General features: G+C 59.1%; 7 protein-coding genes across 7 annotated transcripts; 3 read left to right on the top strand and 4 right to left on the bottom strand.

Annotated features, from left to right (window-relative positions):
- Positions 1 to 100: 100 nt before the first annotated feature.
- THITE_2113440 (uncharacterized protein) lies at positions 101 to 1,108 on the bottom strand. The gene has a single exon (XM_003652163.1). It carries the CDS (start codon positions 1,019 to 1,021, stop codon positions 410 to 412), a length of 612 nt encoding a protein of 203 aa, XP_003652211.1. The 5' UTR covers positions 1,022 to 1,108; the 3' UTR covers positions 101 to 409.
- Positions 1,109 to 1,929, bottom strand: THITE_2113441 (uncharacterized protein). Its single transcript, XM_003652164.1, has one exon. It carries the CDS (start codon positions 1,656 to 1,658, stop codon positions 1,197 to 1,199), a length of 462 nt encoding a protein of 153 aa, XP_003652212.1. The 5' UTR covers positions 1,659 to 1,929; the 3' UTR covers positions 1,109 to 1,196.
- A 5,221-nt stretch (positions 1,930 to 7,150) lies between these two features.
- Positions 7,151 to 9,337, top strand: THITE_2113444 (chromatin remodelling complex subunit-like protein). The gene has a single exon (XM_003652165.1). The coding sequence runs from the start codon at positions 7,496 to 7,498 to the stop codon at positions 9,239 to 9,241; it is 1,746 nt and encodes a 581-aa protein (XP_003652213.1). The 5' UTR covers positions 7,151 to 7,495; the 3' UTR covers positions 9,242 to 9,337.
- Positions 9,338 to 11,715: 2,378 nt separating this feature from the next.
- Positions 11,716 to 13,329, bottom strand: THITE_2113448 (uncharacterized protein). Its single transcript, XM_003652166.1, has 5 exons — positions 12,913 to 13,329; positions 12,688 to 12,821; positions 12,505 to 12,623; positions 11,986 to 12,403; positions 11,716 to 11,927 (listed from the first exon to the last, which is right to left on the bottom strand). Exons 1-5 carry the CDS (start codon positions 13,150 to 13,152, stop codon positions 11,858 to 11,860), a joined length of 981 nt encoding a protein of 326 aa, XP_003652214.1. The 5' UTR covers positions 13,153 to 13,329; the 3' UTR covers positions 11,716 to 11,857.
- A 1,691-nt stretch (positions 13,330 to 15,020) lies between these two features.
- Positions 15,021 to 16,808, bottom strand: THITE_2113451 (uncharacterized protein). The gene is made up of 2 exons (XM_003652167.1): positions 16,710 to 16,808; positions 15,021 to 16,397 (listed from the first exon to the last, which is right to left on the bottom strand). Exon 2 carries the CDS (start codon positions 16,138 to 16,140, stop codon positions 15,112 to 15,114), a length of 1,029 nt encoding a protein of 342 aa, XP_003652215.1. The 5' UTR covers positions 16,141 to 16,397; positions 16,710 to 16,808; the 3' UTR covers positions 15,021 to 15,111.
- A 6,661-nt stretch (positions 16,809 to 23,469) lies between these two features.
- Positions 23,470 to 26,274, top strand: THITE_2170138 (uncharacterized protein). The gene is made up of 3 exons (XM_003652168.1): positions 23,470 to 23,730; positions 23,800 to 23,907; positions 23,981 to 26,274. The coding sequence occupies exons 1-3, from the start codon at positions 23,566 to 23,568 to the stop codon at positions 25,478 to 25,480; spliced, it is 1,773 nt and encodes a 590-aa protein (XP_003652216.1). The 5' UTR covers positions 23,470 to 23,565; the 3' UTR covers positions 25,481 to 26,274.
- A 388-nt stretch (positions 26,275 to 26,662) lies between these two features.
- THITE_2143564 (uncharacterized protein) lies at positions 26,663 to 27,841 on the top strand (the record flags this gene model as incomplete). Its single annotated transcript, XM_003652169.1, has 2 exons — positions 26,663 to 27,208; positions 27,278 to 27,841. 2 exons carry the CDS (start codon positions 26,663 to 26,665, stop codon positions 27,839 to 27,841), a joined length of 1,110 nt encoding a protein of 369 aa, XP_003652217.1.
- Between the last annotated feature and the right edge of the window lie 90 nt (positions 27,842 to 27,931).

A 27,931-nucleotide genomic window follows, 5' to 3' on the forward strand; every position in this document is an offset into this window, starting at 1 on the left:
AACCTAAGACCCCACTGGGAAACACATCAGAAGACTGTACTCCGTACTCCGAAATCCGTACTGAAGCAGTAGGAACTCCCTCACGAAGTTCCAGGTTACTCATGCATTGAACTCGGGTACTGACGGTATAGGGCAGAATGTGCATCAGCGCGCCAGCACCCGCGCTTCATAAATGCGAGTGAGTCCGCTTATCCCCAGCTTTCGGCGACGGACTGGTTGGAGTAAAACTACCTTACACTAACTAGGGCAAGCATGGCAGGCCCGCCTGTCCCTTGCGCTCGAAAAGGGCTGAGCTTGCAGTCACTAACGTAGCCAGAGCACCTACTGCCCGGTTATCCCGCGCAGAAAATCGGTACCTGGCCTAACGTGATTCATCATTCATCAGCCGGCACAGTGACAGTCACGATGTCTACTCGCTCCACGTAGGAGTAGTATATGACAGATGCCTCCAGCCTCTCAGGTAGTCAGCCCGTACGCGGACGGACGACGCAACAGCCCCCCATCCGAGCGGCCCCCGAACAGGCCGCTGTTCCGTCACTACCCGCGCACAGGACGGTCGTTGGAAGGCAGCCGATGCAAGTGAAAGCGCTGGCGCTGATATTATACTATTGACCAGCAAACCGCATTCCCGGGAGCGCACGCGCTGCATCATATGATCTGCACACGATTCAACCGGCGCATTTTGCCAGATTGCCCTTCCGGTGCCTCGCTTCTGCAGCCGAATCTTGGGTGGGCTGGAACACTGAGGGGCGTTGAGAAGCCCATTGCAGGTGAGCTTTAGGATCGGTACATGCCACAGTAGTATTGCGTCGATGGGGACAAGCTTGTGCTCCTTGTGGAATATGTAGTGCATATATCTTCTTGATGCCAAAAATAGAGCGCTCCTGGACGTGGGCACGATGATGCCAAGTGACGGGAGGTTTGCCGGACAGATTCGTTCTCCCGCCTTCGAGCTGGAATCCGAGTCCTCGCGAAGCTTCGGAGACAGCGGAGAGCCCGGCCACAGCAGGGCGGAACACATGGGGTCGGGAAAACGACACAGGGAAACCGCGCTGTGTTCGGCTATCGTACACTAGTCAGATAGCGGTCGCCTCTCCGAAGCAGCTGGCCAGGAAGAAAACAAAATTGGCGAACGGCGAGCGTTGGCTGCTCAAGCGAACCATGCAAAATCGAGGCGCGGCATGCGAGGTTCCCGCTTACTCGTTCGTTATGTCGCCTGCTCGACTGTGAAGATGCCCGTGCGACGTCGCGATGCGCCCCCTGTGTATTGAGCTGAGCAGTGCGAGAGGCCCGCTTTCCGGTCTTGGCTTGATGCTTTCAGACGTGAGACGGAGGCTTGCAGAACAGCTGCATCGGGAGACGAGCGTGCGCAGCGCTCTACACATGCCGTGTGAGCCTGCATCGGCCGAATAAGGACTCGCTGTCATCAGCGGTAGCGTGTACCCTGGCCGACGGGCTTGATGAGCACGAGTTAGCGTTGGCGATGCATCCGTCTTCGCCGTAAGATTTACTGATTCCCATGCACAGCCGACTTCATTGGGGGCCTTCTCTGCTGCTGCGTAGAGCACACAGGAAGCGCTTGTGGTCGCACCGTTGCATCCGCGGTGGTTTTCCGACTTCTCGATATCAGATATGCCGAGGGTGCGCGTGATGGGCATTGCATCTTAGCGCCCGCTTAGTTCCCCAGTCGCACCGTCGTTTCCTGGAAAGAGGAAGCCTTGGTTCTGGGCTCAAACAGGATTGGAAGCTTCAAGGTTGTATCGAACAGACGGGAGCAGGCGGAGTGTGGGAGGTGCAGATCTGTGGGCCTGGCCATGGGGCAATGGACGACAAACTTCCTTCCGTACTAGGTAAGGTATGTAGGTCCTGTGTATCCGTAGAGTAGTAGTGTATGGCTTCCCCGCCGGCGGCTGCCGGGCTGGCACGCGCTTCGCGCAAGGAAGACGCATCGAAGAAGGCCGGCAGATAACAGGTACCAGAGGAGGCTGCTCTCGAAAGTGGTGTCGACAAGCGGATGACTTACATGAGGCCCGCCAGTGCAGGATGGTGTGAGGGGTGGGGCAGGCGGACGAATCTTGCACACGGCCGTGGCAGCCGGACTCAAGCGGCGGCCTCCACCTGCTGCAGGAGCGGGAAGGGGCTGCAGCAGCAAGTTGCGCAAAGGCGTTTGAGGAGGGAGGGGAAGAAGCCCGCAATACTCACAGCTGCTCTGCACAACACACACTCCAGTAACTGGCAGATCGCGGGCAAGAAGGGGCCACAGTCCCATCACCGTGCCGCCGAAGGCCCCACTCCCGGGAGCACGCTTGCGCTTGCAGCGGGCGGCGGAACAGCGGGCCAGGTGGGGCGCGGCCTCCTGCAGGTGCGGGCGCGCTCGTGTGTGTGTGTGTGTGTGTGTGTGTGCGAGCGAGTGGGTGTGGGCGTGTTGGTGTTTGACGGCGCCAAGTTCCTCGATCCGGTGCTTCGGCGCTGGCCCGGACCCTGCGGGATCATGGTGTCGGTCATTGAGTTTGACGATTTATTGCGGATATTGCCCACTTGAAGACGGTTTGATACCGGGCCAAGCAGAAAGAGACTGAAGGAGGTAACTCGTGATCATCTTCACCGTCAGCCCGTCCCCGTGGCATGCAGGGCTGACGAGAAACGGAGAGGTAGCAGGGCGTTGCACCGTTCACTTAACATGGCATTTGCGGTGCAAGACGCTGGAACGGGGGGAGAAAACTGGGGGGAGGGGTTTCCAGATCATCGCTAGGGGTGTGGGGCTCGGGGGAAACTTCATGATTTGCATACGCCACTGTGGTAAACTGGGTCCAGGGTGTCATATGTAGTGTAGTCTGCACTAGTGTGGAAGCTGCAGCAGGCTGACCAATAAAGCGCCGCGAGGCGGAGCGCCAAGCCCAATCATCCACTCTCGCTTGCACCCCGGTCGGGCTCTTGTCTTGCGCCCCACCTGCCCCTCCCTCACAACCCACCTTGTGGCCCAGCTCCCGCTCACCCTCCAACCTCGAGCACACCACCTCGCTCGCCCGTCCTTACACTCGTTGACTGACACGCGCTAGTCCGCTTCTCTTAAAAACGCCGCGCGGAACCCACGCGTCACATGGCGCGACATGTCGTTTTCAATGTATGCACACTACGGAGGTATTCCGTTCACAACAGATTCCCAACCACCAGGAATTGTCCGGGAATCTAAGGGAATTAGTGACGGGAAGGGCGCGGGGCTGGACCAACAAGGTATAGCAAGGGCAAACCGGAAGGACAGCGGCAAAAAGTGCGGCGCAGGCCAAAGACGATCTCCCGGTGAGAGATCTGATTCGCCCAGCGCCATTTCGCAAGACAGCGAACGACGCAGGCCCCAGTTGGTCGTGGGCCGACCTGTCGTGCGCATTTGCCAGTCAATGTTGGTTCATGGATTCAGTCAGCCGGAAGCCGTGTCGCCTTCGTGCTACCGATGAAATATCTGGAGCTGCGTGCGCCTTGGCGCCCACTTGGGCCAACGGCGTTCGAGCTCGAGTGGTTCGGCTTGCCAAAAGATGACAGCGTTTGGCGAAGCGGCACGCACGGGCCCGTCCGCCCCGGGAGAACCGGCAGGTTCACGTCGACCGCGTCTTCCGCTCACACGGACACTGCAGAGTGGAAGAATCCAAGGTTCCTGTCCCGAACAGTTTCAGCTGTGGCGTCATGCTCACTCCCGGATCGCCGAGCAGCCGACCAATCAAACGGGCAACGCCGAGACAATAGTTATTGGCAGCTGACGAACCAAGCGAGACAGAGAGAGCAAAAAGTGCCCTGCCCTGCACGCGTTCGCGACGAAGGCGGATGAGAGGGACTTTGGCTGCGGGCGCAGGAATCGAGTTCTGCGCATGCACGTCTCCCTGTTCACGATCCGTGCGACCACAGCTTCATATCGGGCCCGTTTTTCGGGCGCGATAACGCTGGTGGCCGTCTCGCCAGGGCAGAACATTTGTGCGCCCGCCCTCGTAACGGTTGCCGGATGCGCAATAGCACTAGGTGAGACATACAGCTGGATGGATCGTGATTCTTCATGTGATGCAGACGTCGGGTGCCCGGAGCAGGGAATCAGGCTGTCATCGTATTGCAGACTTGCCTGGGCGAAGGATGGTGTGTCGCGTCCAGCTGCAGGCTGACCTCATCTCGGACGCCATGCAGTGCAACAAGCCCGCGAATGACTCCCTGTCTCCGAATCTACGTCGTCTCGAGTAAGCTGGTTTCCACCACCGCTGGCGCCTCGGCGAGGGCACCTCCGTTGGCGGAGTTGAGAGGAGGCTCTCTCGCCGGAGTCGCTTCCACGCAGCGGAGGAACGAGGACCTTGGATAGGAGAAGGCAGGGCGGCGTCAACCCCGCGGCGACAGTAGGGTATTCCTATCGAGATAGTAAAATACCACAGGACGGAAAATGGAGTTCCGTATGGAACAGTCCGTCGTGTATTCCGTACACTCGATGTCTTATGCTCTCAATCATGCAAAGGTTGGCTGCTAGATGGTCATGATCGACGAGCGACCAGGATCGAAATTCCCTGCAGCCTTGCATCCTGCAAGAGCACACCTCCTCCGAACCACACAGTTCACGAGCTACTTGGAGAGCAAATGACAGACGCGGACCCCGGATTGATCTTGATGCCGCCTGCCTGCACAGCCGCTGCGGGGTCGAGGAGCTGCTTTTCGGATCGAGCCGGGAGCGCGTCTTGAGGGATACGGGCGTCACCCGAGCTGCTGGGAAGGAAAAGTACTCCGTATGGCGGCGAGATGAGCACCCCCTTTTCGCGATGGCACCACAGTGAGCTCGCACCTGACAACTCAGGTGACAACGCGTCTGGCTTACGACCAGTCCGAAGTTGGTTGCCTTCGGCAATGTCGATGTACATCAGTTAGGAATTCTCTGACTGGTCGCTTCGGATGACGGGGCTCGCCGCAGTCAGCAAGCAGAGAACCCTGTGTCTGCAAACAACCTGCATTGAATCCTGCGTCTCTGCAACTCTCACAGTAACTCGAAAGGCGCGAAACATAACTACCTTATCTACAGATTCGTTCATGAACCTTCCCCGTCCGGCGCCCGACATCAGGCTCCTATGTTATCCGTCGGACTTCGTCCAGCCGGATTTCTTCAAGCACCTGACGCGACGTAACTCGCGGCTGTGCTTTGAGAAACAGGTCTTTCGTATTGACCGTTTCGTTAGTCATAAACGCTGGGTTGCGCAACCAAACCAGTCTTCTCGGGGATCTGATGGCTGATGGCGCCGACACTAGCCTCGTCCGATGCGCGGCGGGGGTGCGGAATACCTCGGCAAAGCTACACTAATCCATACGTGGACTGTGACATTGCGGTGAATGGAGCAAGGCTCCAAGATCGAATTCCTGATCGCAACGACCCTGGCGTCCCCAGGAGCCTTGTGTGCAGTTCCACTCCCGACGTGCTTCCAAGAAGTAAACGGCCCAACCTGAGGCTCACAACTCCGTCCCAACATCATTTCCAAGGTACGTTAACTGCTGCTCGTGGGGTCCTCGTCCGAGCAGCCCCGCGCCTGCGACTCCACCACCGGTGTACATTGGCAGATGTCAAGTCTTCCTCCAAGCGTTGCGAGGACTCAGATTTCGACGTCTACCGCGTCGTGTAAAAAGTCCACCTTTCCCTGCTGCCCCCGGTCCAGGCAGGGCCAAGAAAGCCACCAAATAACTACACTGTGGCGTCGTTTGGCGGAGAGTTCTCCGTGGAGCGTTTCCCCGCGGCAGGCCAGGCAGGCGGAACACTCGAGCCCCTAAACGCAAATACTTGTACAGGATATGGTTAGCTACTGGATATAGGGAACTACTGTGTCCTACGTAGGTGCGAAAAGACAAGGATCACAGCAAAACTGAGCCTGAAATTCTACCGCTGGAAGTTTGGGCCGTCTGGCTGGGACTGCCGACTGTCTGTCTGGGCACGACCGTGTGAGCGTTTCTAGTTTCCTGATTGAGGTCGACGCAGCTGGTGTTGTTGATAACGGCACGGCAGCCGTCGACTCATTGCAATCGCGGCCCCGCATCGCCTTGCCCGTAACTGGGCGGGCAGCGCCAAGCCACTTCCCAACGGGGATTAGAGCCCCCGGCGCATTGCGTCTGCGCTGCAGTGTTCAAGGTTCTTTCGTGAACAGGCCTGACAGGACGGCTCGGGACACGCCGGCCGTGGTTTCCACCGTGGGGAAACCACGGCCGACGTGACGGTCTGGTGCTCTCTCTCGCGCTCTCTCTCTCTCGCTCTCTTCAAGCTGGAAGTTCCAGCAGCAGGAGAGTTGACGAGTCAAAGGAGGCCAGCAGCCCGGTCAAGGGAAAAGCGCGCACTCCTGCCAGCCTCCCATCGCAGCCTCCCATCGCAACCTCTCAACTCTCTCCCTCTTTTATTTCCTGCTTTAACTAACACTTTTTTTTTCGCCTTTCATTCGACAGGCCCCTGCGTTTCCCATCGGCAGCAGCCAACCATATGCAACGCGCATTCCATCCATCCCATCCTTGCCTGCACCACCCAGCGCGACCGTGCATTCCACACAACAGGGCAGCGCCGTCTGAGGAAGCTTGAACGGATTACCTGGGTACCTTCCGGCCTTGTGCTCGTGCTTTTTTGGCTGTGTCGCCCCCCTCCATCTCTACCAGGGAGCAGCAGTCGCAGTCGCAGTCGCAGTCGCAATCGCAGCAGCCGCCCAGGCCCAACTATATCAGAACACGTCGTTTCGCAGACCCATCGGCGTGGTCGACGTCGACGGCCCTGATGTACGCTGCACAGCCCAGCGGCGCCGACAGTGCAACGATCAATCCCGCCGCGCTCAACACAGGTACGTTACTGGGCCGCTTCGCTGCTTTTTTTTCTCTTTTTCTTTGTTCTATAGTGCTTGCGCTGCGGCGGCTGGGGCATGCCGCCGATGCCGTGGACCCTGCCTTGCGCTATCGCGACCGCCGCTGCTCGCGACTTCTCCTATAGTGCGCGATGCGCGATGCGCGATCCGGGATGCAGACTGCGCGCAGCTCTGCTGCCCACTCCACAGCAGTTTTTGGCATCCAGACGCGCCGTTTATCCCACCTTTCGCACACCATGGCGCCACGCTCGCCGCTGTTCCCATTCTCTCCCCCGCCTTCTTCGGGTGCCCCGCCCGCCGCTGTGGCCGCCCGCCTTCGGCATTGTTGCCCCTCCGTGTCTTGCGCCGCCTGCTGATGTTTAATCGCCCACAGACCTGAGAGAGCCCGCGTCTCGAGGCGTCAAGCGGAGCCGTTCCCCCGACGACCTCGGGGACGCAGGGCCGCCCGGCTCAGCCGGTGATGACGGTATGTCGTGTGTCCGTGTCTGATCTCTGTGTAGCGGCGCCTTTCCTCGACCAGATCGACCCATTTCCGCGTTACACCCCCCTTGGTCGTGCGACCCCGTGTGTAGGATATGGGACCACAGGCTGACGTCGCCGTCGCGCGTGCCGCAGGTGGCGACAAGCCGAGGAAAAGAGGAAGACCGATGAAGTCCAGACCGTCCGGGGGGGTCCCCGAGAGTGCCCCGGTACCGGTCCCAACCCTCCCGCCCACTCCGCAGACGGTCCCTCCGCAGACGCCCCAGAGCCAAAATGCACCCCTGCCCGCCCAGACGCCCACCTATGTGCCGCCTCAGACGTCGCCGCCTAAATCGACCCCGACGAAATCGACTCTGAAGGCGCTCCCGACCGTGCGCGACCACACGACGGACCAGCTCGGCCCCGGCGGAGACGAATACCTGCCGCGCGAGATTGACGAGGCCGGCGAGAAGAAGGTGCTGCCCAACGGCCAGCTGACGGGAAACCGCGAGTACCGCTGCAGGACCTTCCTCGTCCCGAACCGCGGCGACAAGCTGTTCATGCTCGCCACCGAGTGCGCGCGCGTGCTCGGATATCGAGACTCGTACCTGCTCTTCAACAAGAACAGGTCGCTCTACAAGATCATCGCGAACCAGGTCGAGAAGGACGATTTGGTGGCCCAGGAGATCCTTCCCTTTTCATACCGCTCGCGCCAGATTGCCATCGTGACCGCCCGGAGCATGTTCCGCCAGTTCGGCAGCCGTGTCATTGTGAACGGGAGGAGGGTCCGGGATGACTACTGGGAGACGAAGGCGCGCAAGCAGGGGTTCACCGAGGCCGACCCGGCGGGCGAGAAGCGGCCTGGTGCTTCTAAGGCCCGCGAGGCTGAGGCGGCCCACAGCGCCTCGATCCTGGGAGCCCCGCACGGCGAGATCGTCTACAGCACCAATCCGGGCCAGTTTGGCGGTGCACCCCAGCCGCAGCTCATGCAGCCAGGTATGATTGACGCAGCGCCGGGAAGCAGCTCGACCAGAATGCCTTTGATAACACTAGGACCAGATTACAACGATACGCGGAGTCGGGACTACTCGAGCATCCTTAAGACGGGTCCTCGCCAGGAGATCACCGGGCCGCCATACCAGGACCGGATCCAGCCCTCCCCGATATCCGAGCTGAATGCCCAAGCCCATCACGCGGCCGAGTTCAACCGGTCCATCAACCAGCAGCGCGAGATGCGCGGCGACTACATGCAGAGTATCTGGCGGAGGCCGCACGAGCAGCCTCCTCCGACGACGCTGAGCCAGCCCGTCAGCTCGAGCGACGCCACGGTGCCGACATCGCGCCCGGGCCCGGCGTCCCACGCCAGTACCACCGGCCTGCAGCAGCCCGGCATCGTCCCGAACCAGAGCCCCATGATGATGACAGCCGCGCCGTACTCCCAGCCCATCCAGGCGCAGAACCCGGTCGGCCAGAGCACGCTCAGAGGCTTGGCCCACGACCCTGTCCAGAGCACGTCGAGACCGACGTACCCGTCGTCCGGCTCCTCGGGCGCGCTGCCGCAGGCGACGCAGAACTACAGCTACTCGCAGAGCCAGATGTGGCCCCCGACGCCGCAGACGCCGCAGCACGGCTACTCGGCCTACACGGCGCAGTCGCAGCCGTCGCCACACCCGCAGCAGCAGTCCCCAGCCCCGCAGCAGCTGCGCCACTCGAGCGCCTCCGGGCCGGTGCAGCCGGCCGGAGGACTGTCGTATCCGGGCATGCCCGGCATGACCCAAGGAAGCTACGGCTCCCCCGCCGCGGGCCAGGGCATGTACTCGGCCGACCAGACGCCCCGTCAGTACATGCACCAGAGCCCGCAGGCGCCTGCCGTCACGCAGGCCTGGTCGCAGCCGCAGGCGCCCGGCCAGTGGTGGACTACTCAACCGCAGTGAATGCCGCACTCCGGGTGCAGATCTTCTGCGACGCGCCAGCGGGAGGGTAGTTTGTTTCGGCGGCTGTGCGCTGTGGTTCTGTTCTTTGCGCTCAGTATGCGAGGCATCAAAGCGAAGTCTTGGTCGCACATCCGCCCGGCTTGTACGGAGTGATCGGCTGGCTCGAGTTTGTTTCCTTCCTCGCCCAGTCGATGGGCGTCCTATCCATTCGAGCATCGGGAACGCAGATGCGCTCTCGAAGAGGGTGGACATTTTTTTTGTGTGGGCATGGGCTTGGCTTGCCGATTTCGGGTCGGCAGGGAAGAGAAGGGAAGGAAGGGTACTTGGGACAGGGCGGAATAGAGGAGTCATGGGCGGGGAAGGCATGCTTTTCACTCTGTTTCTTCTTCTTTTTCTCTTTTTCTATGATACCTCTTTCTGTTTTCTTTTTTCTTTTTTTTTTTTCTTTTTCCCTCTGCTGCTTCCTTCTATTTCCTTACCCTTCCTTCTACCTCTCTATTCCCACCTTGACCCCTCTTCCTCGCCGACTCCTCGCCACAAGCCATCACCACACCCGCAACGGACATGACCGCAACGGACATGACACTGTGATGTCAGATCCAATGAAGGATCGTTCCGCTACACACGACAGGCAGGCAACCGTCACCTCGCCTGCTAGCAAGCCTTGTTTTGAGACGGACTATGTGCATCGCAGTACCCTGGTACAGGGGGTGGAGAAGCATGGATATGAAGAAAGAGACAGTACATTCGGGCTTGGACTGCGTGACAGAGCGGTCGGGATTGTTTGGATGTGAGCTTCTCACCAATGTTTCTTGGACCCTTCTTTTTTCCCTCGACATGGCCATCGATGTCCATCAGCCTCAACCTTCATCTCCTTTCCCGTCAGATTTTGGACTTCTCTTGTTAATGGCCATTCGGGTTCTCGCTTGGTGGAACTTCTGTCCTTGTGATGTGTTGGGGCGGGCTGTGTGGCTACTGGTGAGGCACATTATATTGGTCAGGCACATATTGAGAAAGGGGGAAGGGGGAAACTATGCACTTTTTGTCGGTTTTCACGCTTGAGTGGCACCTCTGCACCTTTCTCTTCGTGCCTGTTGTTAACCCCTCCTCCAGTACCTTTTTTTTCCCCTTTTCCTTCTTTGACTTGCTCGAACCGGAGATCCCCCCTGGGCAGCATTGTCGGAGTTCTTTTTGGCCCCTGCTTTTCATCATCACGTTTTGGTGATTTTCAAGCTTCTTTTCGCTCTGCTCGCGTTCAGCACCCGCTGTTCGTTTTTTCCCACCTGGCTTACATCCTTGCTGTGTGAGGGTCGAGCCTTTTCTTCCCCCTGTTCTCTCCCTTGTGTTGTGGGGTTGTTAGTTGGGTTCCCGGTTGGTTGGGCTCGGTCCAGTCTGCTCAAGTTTGGTGGTCCTGGTCTGGTCTGGTCTCTGCTTTTGAATTCTCGACCCGCTTCTGACTCGGTTCCCAATGTCTTGTACTGTTCTCTCTGCATGGATATGGGGCGGGCTGGGATGCGTCTGGGACTGGGTTTCTGGGTTCGGGGGATATCGAATCATTCATTGGCAAGCGGGATTCCAGATGAGAACACGTGAGGCGAGTAAGGCACCTTGGATAATATACACGTGGTCTTCCTGCTTTGTGCGTTTTGGCACTCCTGATTGGGCTTTTGCTATACCCCTAGCCCTCGGATGGTTCCTTTGCTTCGGGAATAGGGGGTACACTCAGAGGCAGAATGTTTGCTTGAGTCGTCGAAACTCCCGGAGGTAAGACAAACAAGAATTGCTACACATTACATAACTCTCAAGCATGTGATACCGGATCCCCTCACACGTGGCCTGGGCTTGTTTCCTTGCTGCCAGCCAACTTTTGCCACCGATATCAACCTAGTTGCTTTCCGGATCTCTGTGCGACGTGACAGGTAAAACCGGCGTTCTCCAACAGGGACTTTCGAAGGTTAGGTTATCAGCCGCCGCCACCGTCGCAGCTGAGTTGACGGCTCAGATTCCGGACTGCCTGCTCGGCCTTTCACAAACGGAAGGGCGTTCAAGCGGCCGCCCGTATGTACCCATCCATCCATCCCTGATCGACGCCGTCGTTGTCAGGGGAGGGGGAGAGAGGGCTAGCCCCGTCACTTGACCGGAGGCCGGGCATGGCAAGGCTGACCAACCGACTTGCAATGATGCGACCGTACGAAGTCGCTGGGCGCATACTATGTGGTAAGGGGGGTCGCAAAGCGGCCGAAATACGACCGGCCTTGTTTCTGATGGCTTGCTTTCACGGTGTGAAATGCTTTCTGGACACAAACTTCTTGAGGAACGAAAAGGCTGGATAGAGGCACACCGTTTCTTTTGACCCTTCGGGTTGGCGGCGAAACGGACGGAGATATTGCACCGTTAATGTTCGAGTTTCGGGCTGTAGAGAGACCCGATATGACTGACTACCATGGTTGATGTTTTGGACTTATCTTCACGTAACATGCGCTCACGCGACTCAGATGGATGCCTGTTCTATTTACGTGTGCAACAAGCACATCTCATTCACTCTCAGCTCGCGCTGAACACAAGACCAACGCACGCGTCCCGTCCCCACCCCAACGCTCTAGTCGCTATCGTCGTCTAACGCCTCGTCCTCGTCCTCCCTCGCCGTCCGCTCCTCCAGCTCATCTCTTTCCTCAGCCTCGTCATCCTGCTCCTCCTCTTCCTCTTCCTCCTCCTCCTCCTCCTCCTCCACCTCCTCCTCTTCTTCCTCCTCTTCCTCCTCATCAGGAACAGTCTCCGCATCCGACACCTCCCCCTCCCCTTCCCCTTCCTCATCCACCTCCATCCTCGACCCGGCAGAAGAAGCAGGATCCAGCCGCGCCTTCTTCGCCACCCTCCCCTGCCCGGCACCGGCACGGCCCGGCGCCGAGGGCGGGTGATGCGCCCTCCCGTCTGTACCGTCGCCGGCATTCGTCGAGGCTATGCTCATCATGGATACATCGGCGCCTCCGGCTGCTGCTGCTGCTGCTGATGATGATGATGATGAGCCGGCGGCAGCACCGCCGGTGGCGGCGTCTGGGTCGTCTTGGCTTGGGCCGCTGCCGCCGGCGGCAGCGGCCTTCTTGGCGGCGGCGACTTTCTTGCGGTAGGTGGAGCGCTTGGTGGTTTGGACTTCGTTAAATTCTGCGGGAGGTTAGCTTAGTTTGGTTGTTTTGTCATTGCCATGGCGTGGGCTGGGTGAGGGGGGAAGAGGGGAAGGGAGGGGGGGGGGGGGGGGGGCGTACTCGCAAACTCAGCCTCGAGCTTCTCGCGCATGAAGCCGTACTCGATCTCGTCGAGGGCTTTGAAGACGTCGGCGGGCATGATGGTCTTTTTGTTGGAGGCGACGGTGAATTCGTTGGCACTGCAGCACTCCGCTTAGAGCTCGATGAACTATATAGATAGACCAAGAGAGAAGGCGGACATACGCATTCGCTAGGTGGTTGATGAACACGGTGGCGCTCTTGGTCAGCGCCAGGATAGCGTTGGCCTGGATCTGCGTATTGGGTGGCAGGACGCCCTTGGCCAGGCGCGTGATGATGGATTTAGGCAGCGTGAGGTCCTGTCCGGCATCCATGGGCCTTTGTCAGCCGTCGTGCCATAGATGGATGGTAGAAGGAAGCAGTGGCCGGAAGGGGCGTATAGGTATATACCTCGATAGTCAGCGCATCCCGCTCCCGCTCCCGCTCTCTCTCCCTCTCCTTATCCTTCTCCTTCTTATCGGCGGATGGCTGTTGCGGGTTGGTTGTCGAACCTGAAGCAGAGGGTTCGGTGGGCGGTGGTGGCGCCGCCGGGGCGGGTGACTCTGTCGTCATGGTGCTGTCCTCGTCGGCGAGCACGAATCTCGCGGCAGATACATCGCTCCGGCGGACGTCGCTCTTGCGCGATGGCATGATCGCGCGGTTGGTCGGGAGTTGGGCCGGGGATCGGCTCTGGGTGGGGTGCCGGCCGGGTTGTCGATAAATGCACGCAGGGAAATATCACGGAGTCGTGTGGTTCGTTGGAGATCACCAGCGAGTACGGAGGCAGTCGTTTTGCTTTCCGTTTCCTTTCCTTTCCGTTTCGGGGCAGTGCTGTTCAATTGCCAAATGCCATGGCTGTTGGGACAAGTTGAGGAGAGGTGCAAACTATTAGGTACCCTCGGTTCGAAGTGGTCCTGGCTTGCAGGGGACAGTAAGAACTGTGCTTGGCGCGTCGCCGGCACGTCGCGTTCTATTTGACGCGTTCGTCCAACCCTTAATTGCCTTAATGCGTTCCGAGTTACTCCCAACTACTCCCAGAGTTAATCACGAAGTTACTCGCAAAGTAACTCTTCGTCTTCGACAACGCAAACAACTTCTCGGGAAGGCGCTGGAAGTCTTTTCGGCCTCCTCCTTGCATTGTGTTCCGGCCCTGCACCGCTGCAATGTGCACCACTTGCCAAAATCAGGGTTTGGGGGTTGGGGCTGGGGTTATGTATAATTTGACGACCGTGCTAACAGACCTGTCACTCTCCGTCCTGCTGCTTTCCATCCAGGTCGCCAATACACACAACAAGAATCTCTAGGCTGGTCCTCTCCCACTGGCAATCCCGCTCCTAGGGGAGGAGCGTCTCTATATGCGCTATATAAGGTAGAATGATCGCAGTCATTCTAGCGCCAGTGGTGGTGGTACTTGCAGCTCTCAAGGTGCCAGTGCAAGCTGTCCTTGTGCTCCAAGCTGGATCTCGTCCCCTTTTTAGTGCACTGCAGAAAAAAAAAAGCATAAGAAAAAGAAAAAGAAAAAAAAAAGAAGAAAAAGAAAAAAAGAAGAAAAAAAAGAAGAAAAAGAAAAAAGGAAGAAAAAGAAAAAAAGAAGAAAAAGAAAAAAAGAAGAAAAAAAGAAGAAAAAGAAAAAAAAAGAAGAAGAAAAAAGACAAAGAAAAAAAGAAGAAGAAAAAAAGAAGAAGAAAAAAGATAAAGGAAAAAAAGGAAAAAGATGTTAGTCTAGGATGCTTACCCTTGTGTAAAGTTCACTTCTTTCTAGGTTTGCAAGAGATACCTTAGGTATGTAGGCAGCGAAGCGATGTAGGTGCAGCTAACTATATAGTAGGTAGGTACCTACTCTCATATACGTTTCGCTTTGATCCTGGCCCGCAAGCGATCTGCTGCAGGATGGCAATATGGTTGTGGAAAGAAACTCGCCGGCAACAGCTAAGAAAAGAGGTTCAAAAGTTGGCTCAGCCTGCAAAGCGGGCTGCCAACCCTCTAGTTTTCGAGGTGTATATACATGGGGAGACATTGAGTCACCTCGCAAGAGGGTCCACAGTGTTGACGAGGCGATGAGATAGCCAGTAGGCGGCATGCGTGGGTTCCGCCTCGCTGGCTACGGTGACTGGATCACATGTTGACAGAAACAGGAACGGAACGGAAGTGAGGTTATCTCGTTAAATTGAGTGTGAGGGCCAACTTCATCGTCACCCAGAGAAAGAATCCATCGAGTGAGGTCGGACAGGCCAGGGCAACAACCTGTGAGCCATTTCGGCCCTTGCACTGATATGATACAAACAAACAGAATCTCCTGCCTCAGCAGTGCGACTCGGGGTATATCCATCGTCTTTCATCAATCATCAGCAAACCCAACCATCACCCCCAAAATGGCGAAGCGAGCACTTCATGTGATGCTCAACCTTCCTCAACCTGCTCGCTTATAGACTCATATGCGATGGAGAAAGAAAAAGGTATTGTAGAGCAAGAAAGGCGCAAGCTGGCTCAGCCCACCAGGGCCGGCGAAAGGTTTGATCAAGGAAAAGCCGGGATCATATAGCGATGCGGAACCAGAAGAGCGAAGAACAAAAAAAAGGGGGGTGAGCTTTCTCTCCTTAGAACCCCCATCTACCCAATAGCCCGTCCAATCTCCTCGTCCGCCGCAAATCTCGGCCTCGCAGGCGACAGCCCGCCAAAGAGCACCTCATCGCCAAACGACAACCGCGGTGGGATCGACGACGACGAGTAGACCCTCGAGTGACTGCTCCGGGCCCCGCCGTAGCTCCTCGAGTGACTGCCGTGCCGGACGTGGACGTAGACGTGTTGCTCGTGCGAATGCCGGGGCGAGAGCTCCGACTCGGATCCGGCGCGCGATCCCGCGCCCCCGCCACCGGCGCTGGAATGGTGATAATACTCCCCGAAGCTGCGGGTGCTGCTGCGCGAGCTCCGCGCCCGCGCGTGGTGGGCGCGCCGGCCGCCGCCGCCCATCGCCGAGTTGGGTGGGAGCTTGGACAGGCGCGAGGGCGTGCGTTTCGGGCTGGGCAGGAAGGGCTCGTCGCCCGGCACGGACTCGTCCGTCAGGCCCGCGCGGGCGTTGGGGGCTCGCGCTAGGATGGGCGCCTGTGGGAGGGCCTTGTCGAAGCTTGACTTGCCCCCGTAACCCGGATGGTTCTGGGCGAAGGAGCGACGGGAATCGGCGTCGGTGGAGCGGCGGGCGCCGTGGTCGTTACGGGGCCTGTCGTAGACGATCACGCTCGGCGGCTTCTTGATGGAGCTTGCTGAGGCGTGCTTGGCGTGCGACGACGGGGCACCGGCTTCCTTGTTAAGGGCAGCTTCCGCCTCGGCGTCAGTATCTGCGCCCTGGAAACCGGCCTTCTCGCCTCTGGGTCCCTTCCACCTCTCGATCTCGTCGTCGTCGATGGGCGAAACACCTCGCGAAAGGAAGGGCAGGCGGCGCCGCCGGAATCTCCAGCAAAGAACTACGGCGCCCGCAAGCAGTACCAGTCCCACCGCCGAGAGCACGGTGCTCAGGGTGATGACGAGCGTCCTGTGGTTCCCGACTCCGGAGTCACCATCGTTCGGGGACCCGCCGGCGGGGTTGGAAATATCGGTCGTCGTGGTCTGGGCTCCTGCTGACGTGGCGATATCCGAGGGCATAGTAGCCGTCACCGGGACCTCGCTGGACAGAGACTGGGTGCCGGAGGTTGTGTTGAGGAGCCCAGGACGACTAGTCACCGATGGCCCTTCCGACCCGGCAGGTGTAGTCGAACTGACCGGAGGTTGGCTGGCAAGCCCTGACGTCGAGACGGTTAGTGTGGTCGTGGTTGTTGTGGTTCTCGTGCCGCTCGGAAAGAACCAAGGCGGGCCTCTCCACTGCCTGGGTCCGACCATGAGCTCGGATCGGCCTCCCAAGTCTTGGTCGAGGCCATAGGCACCAGCCGGCATCACCATCAGAGCTTCAGCCAGGCATGCAATGAATGGCGCGCGCAGTAGCGACAACAGGATTGGCCGGGTCATGGCACCATTCCCGTGGAGACTGACTGGCCAGAGAGGAGGCCGGATAAGGGGAGGGGAAAAGAAAGCATGCTGAAGCTAGATAGCCATCAGGCAGCCCTCGGCTTTGGAGACGCTCTGCGAAGACCCAAGAGCGAGGCCGGGTGAAGGAAGACAGGAGGCGGGGTGAGGAGGTGCTGGAAACACAAGAATCGACGAGTGGGGAGACCAACTTTTGAAGAGCAACTCAGACTGAGAGACCGAGCAGCCCGAGTTGCTGGACGGGCGGCATCCAGTCCGGGGCACACAATGGCCTGGCTGGGCTTGCGGCAAGACCGGTGCAAGGGCGGCAGTGAGGGACAAAGAAAAAAAAGAGAAGGCCGACGGAGAGGACGGACGTCTCGCGTCGAAGAATCAAAACTGCAAGAAAGCCGAACCCGCTCGAAGATGGGGGGTCACGGTTCACCACGGGACGGTGCGGTGGCTGTCCTGCCGAGCCATCTCAAAATAGGTAGGCAGGGTATCCCCAAAGCTTCAACAGCAGGTGGGATATCATGAAGAAAAAAATGGGGTGAGTCGGCAGATATACCCCCGTGTGCTCGAGCCCACGCAGTCGTCATTGCCCACATTCACCCGCATCGAACTGTCGGGCGTGGGGCCACCCATTCCCATTCCCATTCCACTCCCACTCCCATGCTGCAAACCTTGCATGGCCCATGGCTGTCAATGGCTGGTGTGTTAGTGTGCGAACTACACGCGCACTACACTAGTGGAAGGACATGCATGATGTGTAGGCACAAAGACGTGCATCAGGGATCCGCGGGCTGAGCAACCACTGCATGCTGCGTATGTACTCTGTCGAGCGTTACCTACCTTGATTATTGCGTTCCTGTTGAGGATAGGCTTAGCCGTAGGCAATGTGCTGGCAGCGGCCGCTGCCAACGGGTTGGGTATCTCGCCGGCTTCCCGCCTGTCGAACGGATTTCTGAAACGCTCGTTGTCCTGTCAGAATCGTGTTTATCGCCGGGGATTGGGTGAACGCTGCGGAAGTGCTTGCAGATGTGGGTGGGTGCTTTGGTGCTCGGGTTGGTCAAAAAGGGCAATTGAGTGAGTTACACGGCTCGGCGACCGGGCGCCGACAGGGGCAGGGGCAGGGGCAGGGGCAGGGGCAGTAACGTTCTTTATCCGCAACTGTTTTGCCTGTCTCTTGAGCTCGAGGTACGGAGGTATACATAGTGTACCTGCCGCCAAGGGCAAATGGTGACATCCAGCGTGGCATGGCTCGCACATGGATTGCTGCGTGCCTGAGCACCTTCAATTGGACAGAAGCAGAGAGGGGAGCATCAGGCCCACCGATGGAGTGAACTGGCAGATAGGGAACAGATTGCAGGTCTGGAGAGCCTCCGGAATCGTCGGGCGGATACTTGCAGCCCGCAGCGATCGATGAGATCGATGAATGTCTCGGGGGCCGGCGCAACGAGCACTCCGCTCAGGTGAGATCGGCATGCCTGGAGAATTTCAATCTAGTGTATCACAGACCAAAAAGGCTGCGACAAGGCCTGGCTTCGCGACGCGGAGTTTCAAGCACCAAATTCCTCGCAGTGAAAAAAGCTCGGCAACAGCGAGTGGAACAATGCGAGTGTAGCGTGGAAGCGGTGAGCGAGCCTCCAGTCAGAGACGAGATGGATGGAGTTCTGTTTCCTGTTCCTGAAACTTTGAGCCGGGAAGTGCTCGTGCCTGGAATTGTCCGTGATTAGTGTACACTATATGACGGATACTGCGGGACGGTGGGTCCATGACTCCATTTGCTCGTGCACGGACGCCTCCGAAAGCGGGGAAGTCGATCCCCTTTCCCAAAACAGATGACATTGCCGACAGGCTTGCCAGGACCTGGAGCGCACCAACTCCACCAAGGCACATTCTCACGCTCCACACTCCGACTCGACCGAACATCTTCGCAATGGATTCCTGCATGCTCCGACTGGGCAGCCATCCATCTTTTCGTGTTTGTCGAAGATACCACTGGGCGATACACCACCACGTCTAAACGAGACCCCGCCTTCCCCGATGATATTCGGTTGCGTACCGCGGAGAGTCATGGTTCCGCTGCAACCGCCATGATGCAATGACCGCATTTCCATCTCTCTCTCGTGTATCCCGCCTGTGGAAGAGAAAACAGTCCGTGCGCTGCAGAAGGGGCCTGCTTGACCTTTTCTCACTGTTCACTCCACTCATTACACAGTACTTCGTCCGCAAGAACACACGCGAAGCTGCCTGCGCTTAAACAGCCACAATCTCGCAGGAGAGCAAGCTGCAGGGCGGCAGGGCGCGCCAGTCAGCTTGCGAGCTTGTCTCTGTTACCTGTCCAGGCACGCAGAAGCGCTGCTGTACGGAACTACTGCAGCCCAGAGATGCAATGCTTCCCAAAGCAGCGCCGAATCACCCAGCCCTCCTTTTCTTGGCATCGAGCAGGCTGCGGGAAAAAACATTCTTATTGATCCCGAGTTATTTTAAGGTGAACGTTGACTGAGCCCGGCCTGGTCAGACTCATCGTCCTTGCATTGACTACCTCGTCCTGCTCTCAACGGGACTCCCTGCTGCTGCTGGCATGAAAGAGAGCCATAAAACATCGGCAACATAAGCTTGTCTCGAGACACTTGTGTAATTCTGCCTATCCCAGCAGCCGCGGCACTCTCGTGTCTAAGCCCGCTCGCGGAAACTGGGAACTCGGAACGGGGCTTGAGACGGCCATGTGGATGGTACCCAGCCTGGCTCAGAAATATGGAACCCTCCACAGCCCGTCCGCCCAACAGATACCTGTATTCCGTACCTAAAACGCTCACGCAGCAGAATTTGCTTCCTTCCGAAGCTGAATGGAACGCCTTCCAGACCGCCGAATAGGTGCCAATCCCTTCGCGCACGCCGACGGGCCGCCCCTTTTTCTGCCGAGCCACTCACGCCCGCCTCCCCCATCCCAACCCCGAAAAAGGAGTGGGCCGCAGCCGTTCCTCCGCGACGTGGCCAGGAATGTACGGCCCAACGAATCGAGCCTCCAAACCAATCAAGGGACGCAGACGCGCGACATCTGTTTCTCAGCCCCGGGTAGTGTAGGGCTTGCCATGTGCATGCATGGACGACCTTCCCTGGGATCCAGGCACCTCCGCCCCATCACTGGTTCACCAGGCGGGGTCGTTCCCCATGCTGACGCATTCGGAGCTCTGTTTATCCTCGACTTGATTCGTCGGGACCATGGGCACGGGCTGAAACTTCGGGCATTTGGCTCAGCATCATGTTGTGGGTGTGTAAGAGTGTGTGTGTACGACAGACTGCAGAACGCAGCCCGACAAAGGGATGCGCATATGCGTCTTGGGCAGGTATGGATGGTACAGACACGGATCTGTCGTACACTACTGGCTGATTCACAGCCTCGAAGCGCATCACCGTCATGGCCTGGCTGGGCGTTGTTTTGTCGATTGGGTCTCGTTAGCCGATCATTCCCACGTCCCGTTTACTTGAGACGGCTCGGGACCGACAAGCTCGCTCAGCCTTGCGATCTCACCTCGACCCGTTCATGCGAGGCCCGGGCCACGGCAGTTGCCCCGACCAGGTCGTTGGAATTCTTTCGTTGTCCTACACAAGTACGTGCAATCCCGCAGACCGGCCCACGGACCTGATTGCCGACCAAGCCTCCTTCAGCCCATCCCACCACTCTGGAATATCCTTATCGAGTCCCTTTGGCATTGGAGATCAGGGTCACGCACGCACACACTCCGACACATGTGTCAAGAAGAGATATCGCGGGTTTGCTCACGCCGTCCCGGATATAGGAGCAGTCTTATGCTTTTTCTAACGTTATCAGCACAACTGCCGAGCCTTCCCTTCAACATGGCGCCGGCATTGCCTCGCAAAATAGGGAGGCTCCCGGGATCAAGTCCTGATATCACGCAGGAGATAACAAACCCTCTCGCCGTCCCGGGCCTCTCGCGGGACGTCACATGATCGTGAACCGGCGCCGGGACAATCCACGGCCCTGCATCTCGAAAAGGTCCTATGTGCTAGGAAGGGCCATGCTAACCCCAACAGCGGGTATATGGGTATGTACAGCGGCACAGGTCTCTAGCCGACGACGATGTGCAACCACACCTGCTGCTTCACCCCCGCCTCTCCCCCTCCCAGCGGGATCGTGGCATGCGGCGCAGACTGCTGCCCAACCTGGGACTGTGCATGGCATGCCGGCGTCGTGTACCATTACAACTAAACAGTCGTCCTTAACTTGATTGGGCATGTTGGTTGGAAAACGATGGACTCTAGGTGGGACAGCAGATGATGACGTTCCGTGAAAGCGGAACTCGCCCACTTATCGTGTCCGTAGTACGGTGCATTTGCCAGTTGGGACACCCTCTGTTGCCGCTAAGGGTTGGCAGGTGTTTGCCTGGCATGGCATCAGCTTACTCGTCGGTGATGCTCTACCTCCGTTTAAAGAACCGTGCGGTCGGCGAGGTGCTAAGACGGCGCTGGTGTTCTGGCATGGGCCATAGAAGCAGGAATGGACAGCTTGACCTGCTTCTTCGATGACCTCCGGTTACCTGTTGCAAAACGAGCTTCGTAGTTCTCCAGCTGTCATCCCCGCTTCCTGCGCCCCCAAGCTGCTGGGAGGAGTCTGCGCGCCATCGCTATGGACTGCTGCCCGCACCCCGACTCGATAGCCCTACCCAGCTCTCCCCCCTCCGGGAGCGTAGTATTGCAGAGGGCGCAGGCGGCGCAAACTTCCGGCGTCATGGAACGGGCTGCGCTTCAACGGCGTCTTCGGACTTCTCAGCCGCGCCACAGTATCGACTGACCGCCAAGAGCTGGGCCAACGCTTCTTGCCTTGCCAGGGACAACGGGATGCTGTTGGTGTTGGTATGGGCGCTGGGTCCAAGTTGACGCAGCAATAGCATAGGCACCTATGCGGCGCCGAGAGAGGACGGTTGTGTTTTGAGAGAGCACAAGTAGCTCCGCCCCCGATCAGGGAAAACTTGAATGGCCTCCCCAGAGGCTGGAGATACGGCCTTGAACAGCCATGACCTGAGCTTCCTTCCCTCGAGGTAAGTAATGACCGATCCCCTCCTTCGCATTCACCGGACAGAAGCCGAACTTCCCGCGACGGTTGATCAAAGCCGCACAGTCGCAAGGAGGGAATGAAGTTTCAGTTCGATACTGCAGCAAATATCAGATATCACGAACTCTCGAGGACCATGATGAAGACCATGATGTTCCTGATTTTCCGAGGGTAGCAGGACATCCTGACCGAACGGCGACAGCGCCTCGCACGGCGTTCTCTCAACCGAGCTACATGCAACACTCGAGCATATATGACGAGACTGTGGCATGGCCCTCGACATGGCCCTCGTCCGCCCTGGTCCTCAGCATTGTCCTCAGCATGGCCCATTACTTGAGTGTGAAGAAAACCCGTCAGCATTGCCACCCGAAGCCCGACGGGTGTGGCCTATCATTTCTTTAACCCTCGGCCACCTTCAGAATCTCGCTTTCTCTTCTCTGCCGTGAGAGCCGGTCCGTACAGTCAGTCCAGTCAATCCACCAGCTATTTCAGTCCGGAATGTGACCCGCAGTGCAATCACGACTTCGTGGCTCGCAATGCCTAGGAAGCCGGTCCCAAAAGGAACAATAACGTCACAACTTCAACCGCTAATTCTGTTCTCGAAAGTGCCCACTACACTGCATGCTCGAGATACGCCAGCCTGCCGTTGACGATCTAACATGCTTAGTAGCATGGGTCGGTAACCTCTGGCTGCACAGGAGGAGCTCGATTTGCCCTTTCCCTTCGCTTATTGAGTTCTTTCTGTTCTCAGGAGGTCCAGGTAACATAGAACCAAGCAACCCCTGCATCGGTTTCGCACAATCCGGTGGCTGTTGAGCCCTCCGCGCGCGGACCTCCGTCTAGACAGACGGAGCGTCCTAGTTCCTCAAACTGCCTCACCGATGCGTTGTGCCAGTAAGACCGTCTGGATCATACGGACTGTCTGTCGAGACAGCCCTCAGCTCCTTCCCCTGATACGAACGGCATACACCTGTCCGGAGGGACACGGCTGTGCTTTCGGGCATATCTCTTTTTCCCCCACTCCAATGTCGTAAGTAGGTGGGTTGGTTTGTGGAGGTTCTGCACCACTTCACGACCTCCCTTAGTTACCTATCAACATGATCGCACTCCTGTATCACTCCTCCGCAAAGGTTGTATGCAGTATTGAAACTGTAGCCAGGTCGCGGGTGACTTGCGTGGCAGGCTGCCGAGATCCCGCACCTTCGTTTATTCGAGCGTGAAGAGCATCCTGTCTTCGTGGATGTCGGAACGGACCCGAGGTGAGCCGGGGCCGGAAGCTCGCCTCGGGGCCGGAACGGGATCGGTTGCCGGGAGAGGACGGAGGGGCCTCGAGGCCGAGAGGACTCCACCCCGCCGTTGCTACGGTACCCGACTCGGTGGCTCAGCGAGCAGCGGCAGGACGTTCTTCGACCTGAAGTGAACCCAAGAAAGCCTGTTCACTTTGAGCGATATCGCAAGAAAACGGGAGACCCGAAGGCAGCCATTGCCCGCCAGCGCCGCCCCCAGACTGCGTGATCCCGGTTTCGGCAGCGACCGAGTCATGCGTCTGGATCTCGGAGTGCCGGTTCGGTCCCCCCGGCCTCGGCTCTTTCCCAACATTCGGCTCTGATAAGATCGCGGCCCTTATCGGAGCCCCCTCCAACGGCGCCCAAGGCTGCCATTGGCCAATTGGCGACCCGCAGCCCCTCCATGACGCCAGCGGTCGCCTGGAGCCGAACCGTTAAGCCGCGAAAAAGCGATCCAACGGGAAACGGAGGAGCTGCCGGCGCTTTATCCCACCCATTCAAGGGCGCCAGACAACGCCGAGGTGACGGCTTCTGGAGGAAAAACATCGGATGAGGGGCACCGCTCTTGCGATTCGACGAACAGTTGCTGCTGCACCGTGTATAATCGGGAAACGAATCGCGCTCGTGTGGTTGCCGGCTCAAACCGGCTCCTCCGTCACCCGTCACCCCTCCTGTCGCCGCCGCGCGCCTGTTTAAGCAGTCATGGCGTCACGCCAGCTCCGACTCTCGTTGCTGCCGTCTGGCTTCCCAAGAGCAGTTTTTTCCGCCAGCAAACCCAGGTTACAGCTCACGCCCAAGCTCCCAAGCACTGCGAGGATGTCGACTATCGCCGCCTTCAAGATTCCCAAGGTGGCCAATGAGCCCAACGTTAGTGCTGCATCTATGCCCGAGCGCCGCTTCGGATGAATGGTGGGTGACGCTGACATTTGCGGGCAGCAACACTATGCCAAGGGTTCTGCCCAGAGAGCAGGCTTGAACGCCGCGCTCGAGAGCCTGCAGAAGAAAGGCGCCCTGGAGGTGCCTCTCGTCATCGGCGGAAAAGAGGTGAGATGAGCTAGCTGGGAGGAGACATTTAACCAACCCGCACATCGCTGACTCTCTCTCGCTGGGAGTTAAGATCAAGACTTCCTCGACCGGCAGGCAGGTCAACCCGGCCGATCACCAGACCACCGTGGCCACCTATTCGCAGGCATCGCCGCAGCATGTCAAAGACGCCATCGACGCCGCGCTGGCTGCCAAGGCCGATTGGGAGTCCCTGCCGTTCGCCGACCGTGCAGCCATCTTCTTGAAGGCAGCCGACCTCATCAGCAACAAGTATCGCTATGACATCATGGCGGCCACGATGCTGGGGCAGGGCAAGAACGCCTGGCAGGCCGAGATCGACGCCGCAGCCGAGCTCTGCGACTTCCTCCGCTTCAACGTGCAGTATGCCGAGGAGCTCTACGCCCAGCAGCCCGTGCACAACTCGCCCGGGGTGTGGAACCGGGTCGAGTACAGGCCGCTCGAGGGTTTCGTCTACGCCGTCAGCCCCTTCAATTTCACCGCCATCGCCGGCAACCTGCCGGGCCTCCCGGCGTTGCTTGGGAACGTCGTGGTCTGGAAGCCGAGCGACTTTGCCATTGCCAGCAACTGGCTGCTGTACAACATCCTGCTCGAAGCCGGCCTGCCGCGGAACGTCATCCAGTTCGTGCCGGGCAATCCGGAGGAGGTGACCAAGGAGGTGTTGGCGCACAGAAAGTTCGCGGCGCTGCACTACACCGGCAGCACCGCCGTGTTCCGCAAGCTGTACGGCCAGATCGCCGCCGGGGTAGCCGAGGGCCGGTACCAGACGTACCCGCGCATCGTCGGCGAGACAGGCGGCAAGAACTTCCACCTGATCCACTCGTCGGCGGACCTGGAAAACGCTGTGGTGCACACGGTGCGCGGCGCCTTCGAGTACCAGGGCCAGAAGTGCAGCGCTACCTCGCGGCTGTACGTGCCGGCGTCGGTGTGGCCACGATTCAAGACCCGCCTGGTCGAGGAGACGCAGAAGCTGGCGGTGGGCAACCCGTGGGACCACAAGAACTTCGTCGGCCCGGTCATCCACGAGGCTTCCTTCAAGAAGCTCTCGGGAGTGATTGACGATGCCGCCAGCGACCAGGACCTCGAGTTGCTCACCGGCGGCAGCTACGACAAGTCGAAGGGATATTTCGTGCAGCCGACCATCTACCAGGTGCGGACGCCCGACCACAAGCTCCTCTCGACGGAGCTGTTCGGGCCGATTCTGGCCGTCTATGTCTACGACGACAGCACAGACCCGGTCGGCGCGTTTGCGCGGGTCTGCGAGCTGGTGGACGCGACCGGCGACTACGGCCTGACCGGGTCGGTGTTTGCGGCCGACCGGGCGGCGATCCGGCTTGCCGAGGAGAAGCTCCGCAATGCGGCGGGCAACTTCTACATCAACTGCAAGAGCACGGGCGCCGTCGTGGGCCAGCAGCCGTTCGGCGGCAGCCGGGCGAGCGGGACCAACGACAAGGCCGGCAGCATCGCCATCCTCTCGCGGTTCGTCAGCATGAGGAGCATCAAGGAGGAATTCAGCGCCACCACGCGGGTGGAGTATCCGAGCAACGAGGCTTGACAGACGTGGGGGCGGCGGGAAGGAACTTATCTAACCAGGGGTGGTTAACGTTATCGACCCTGAATTTGGCAATGACTAGTGTATGAATCTGAGCCGCGGAAGCACAACAAGCACTGCTCCGCAGTACAGAGCAAGAGCCTGGGAGATGACCGGGCCCAGACGGATAAACACGGGACGAGTGATACATTACATAGGACACGTATGATGAGGACGGAGCCAAGTCTGTTGGTCGGAATGTCTCATTTGCCTTGAAATTCAATTCCGTGGTGGCTCTGTAAAACGGGAACCAGTTTTGCAGTCGACACGCGAGCACTGGGGGTGAGCTCCGAGCGGAACGGCGAACCGGCTGCGGGCGTGTTCAAAGCATTGGACAGGGTGCCGTGACGATCAGCGAGGCCGCAGGTTCCTCAGGAGGGGCGTGGCCGTCTTGCTCGACCGCCGTTGGACAGCCGGGTGCTGTCGTGCTTGAGCGGCTTTGAAGTTGCCCCCCTTCCCCCGGAAGCTCTCGCGGGACCCAAAGCAGTTGAATTCGATCATAGCCGGGGACCCCTACAGAAAAAGAGCCTGGCAACACGGGCCCAAAATTTGCAAAGGGTCACATTTACTGTAGGCGCTGCCCACTTCACCAACATCACCCGGGGATCGGGCCAATCAGCGCCCGGGATCGCACCTCGTGCCTCGTACAAGGGAGCTGAGCACGCGACCGTTCTTGCCTCCCCCAGCTTCCACCCCGGGTCAGGCACTCGCCCCTCCCCCGTCCCTCTGCGGTTGCGTGCGTCGTGACCTCGGGCTGAGGCGGCCGCGTGCAACCCACAAAATGCCGGATCCAATGTCTCACCCTGCGCGTTTGCCTCCGTGGGAGGTCTGCTGCGTGCGTGGCGCCGGAGCGAACGTTGCTTATCTCGCTCCCCCTCGCCGCTGTACTCTGTAACTGCTGGCGTGGCTATTCCGTACAGACACCTGTACATCCGTACGCCTTTTGACCTCGGGGTTCGTCGCACAGCCCAGAGACATTGCTGTGTTTCTTATCAAGCCTGCCAAGCACGACATTGCCGTCTTGCCCTCCGGTCCTACCCCGTCAAAAGCTGGGCACGCGCCACTCCTTCGAGCCAGCCGCCTTTTACACCCAGTAGAAGACTTCCTCGAGCTTGTCTGTCGAGCGTATCCCCGTCGACAGCAGGAATGCCTCGGACCACGCTGCTCCCGACGCCGGCGTCGTCGACCGACATCAAAGGCCAGGACGGCTCCAAGATGGCCTCGCTGCAGTTGGCCTTTGAGCTGCCGCCACCCGCCGTGGCCAGCGAGGGCAGCCCGAGCCTGCCAACCACCACGGCCACGCTGTATCCGACGCAGGCGAGCGAGACCGTGAAGTCGCGCCGTCGCTCGTCCGCCGCGAACCCGCCCAAGGATCAATTCGCCCTTCCGCCACCACCCACCCGTTCTCGCAAGATCATCCAGATGAAGCCTCGCGAAGAGGCCAGCGCCGAGACGCCGTCTTCGAACGCAAAGAAGAGCGGCACCGCGGCCGCGTCCACCGCCGCAGCGGCGGCCGGCACCAAGAGGAAACAGCCGTCGGCGACGAGCGCCGCGGGGCGCAAGATCGCCAGGAAGACAGCGCACAGCCTGATCGAGCGGCGGCGGCGGTCCAAGATGAATGAGGAGTTTGCGGTGCTCAAGAGCCTCATACCGGCGTGCACCGGAGAGATGCACAAGTTGGCCATCCTGCAGGTTGGTGTCCTCTCCTCTTCCCTGACTCGCTGCGTATACTCGGGTCCTCCGGCTGACGCTCGAATCTAGGCCTCGATCGAGTACGTCAGGTATCTGGAGGACTGCATTGCGAAGCTCAAAGCCCAATGCGGGTCCGACGCGAAAGCCGACGCAGAAACAAAACGTGCCCCGTCGGGGCTGCCGTCGCCGGCCCTCGGAGACGGCTATAATGCCAGCCGCAGCTATCCGTCGACAAACCACTCGGGGTCCCCGGACATTGAGATGACCAGTTCGCCGAGCGTGGCTTCACCCGGCTTCACCCCGATCGCCGGACGCTCCCAGCAGCCGTCGGTCTCCCCGGCGCTGGCGCCTGAAGACGCGCGGAACCGTCACAACTCGTACTCGTCCGTCTCGTCAGAGTACCGTCTCCATGGGTACAGCACACCAGCAACAACCTCGCCTTTCTTTGGCCCGCAGCATCCGCATTCAGCCTACGGCTCGGCGTTGACGAGCCCTGCCCTTCCGCCCCAAAGAGACCTCGACCAGGAGGCCACGGCTGCGCTGCTGATGCTGAACCAGATGGACAGGCGCGCGAGCAGTACTAGCACGATCGCGCCGCGAGGCATGAGCGTGAGGGACCTCCTCAGTAGCTGACAAAGCCTCTGAGGTGCTAGCCTGTGAAACCAAGGGGCCGACCGGTCTGAAAACCGCGAGAAAGAGGCCGGAGATAGGTGGCGGGCTTCA

Source organism: Thermothielavioides terrestris, chromosome 2 (genome assembly GCF_000226115.1).
Source record: "Thermothielavioides terrestris NRRL 8126 chromosome 2, complete sequence".
Lineage (NCBI taxonomy): Eukaryota > Fungi > Ascomycota > Sordariomycetes > Sordariales > Chaetomiaceae > Thermothielavioides > Thermothielavioides terrestris.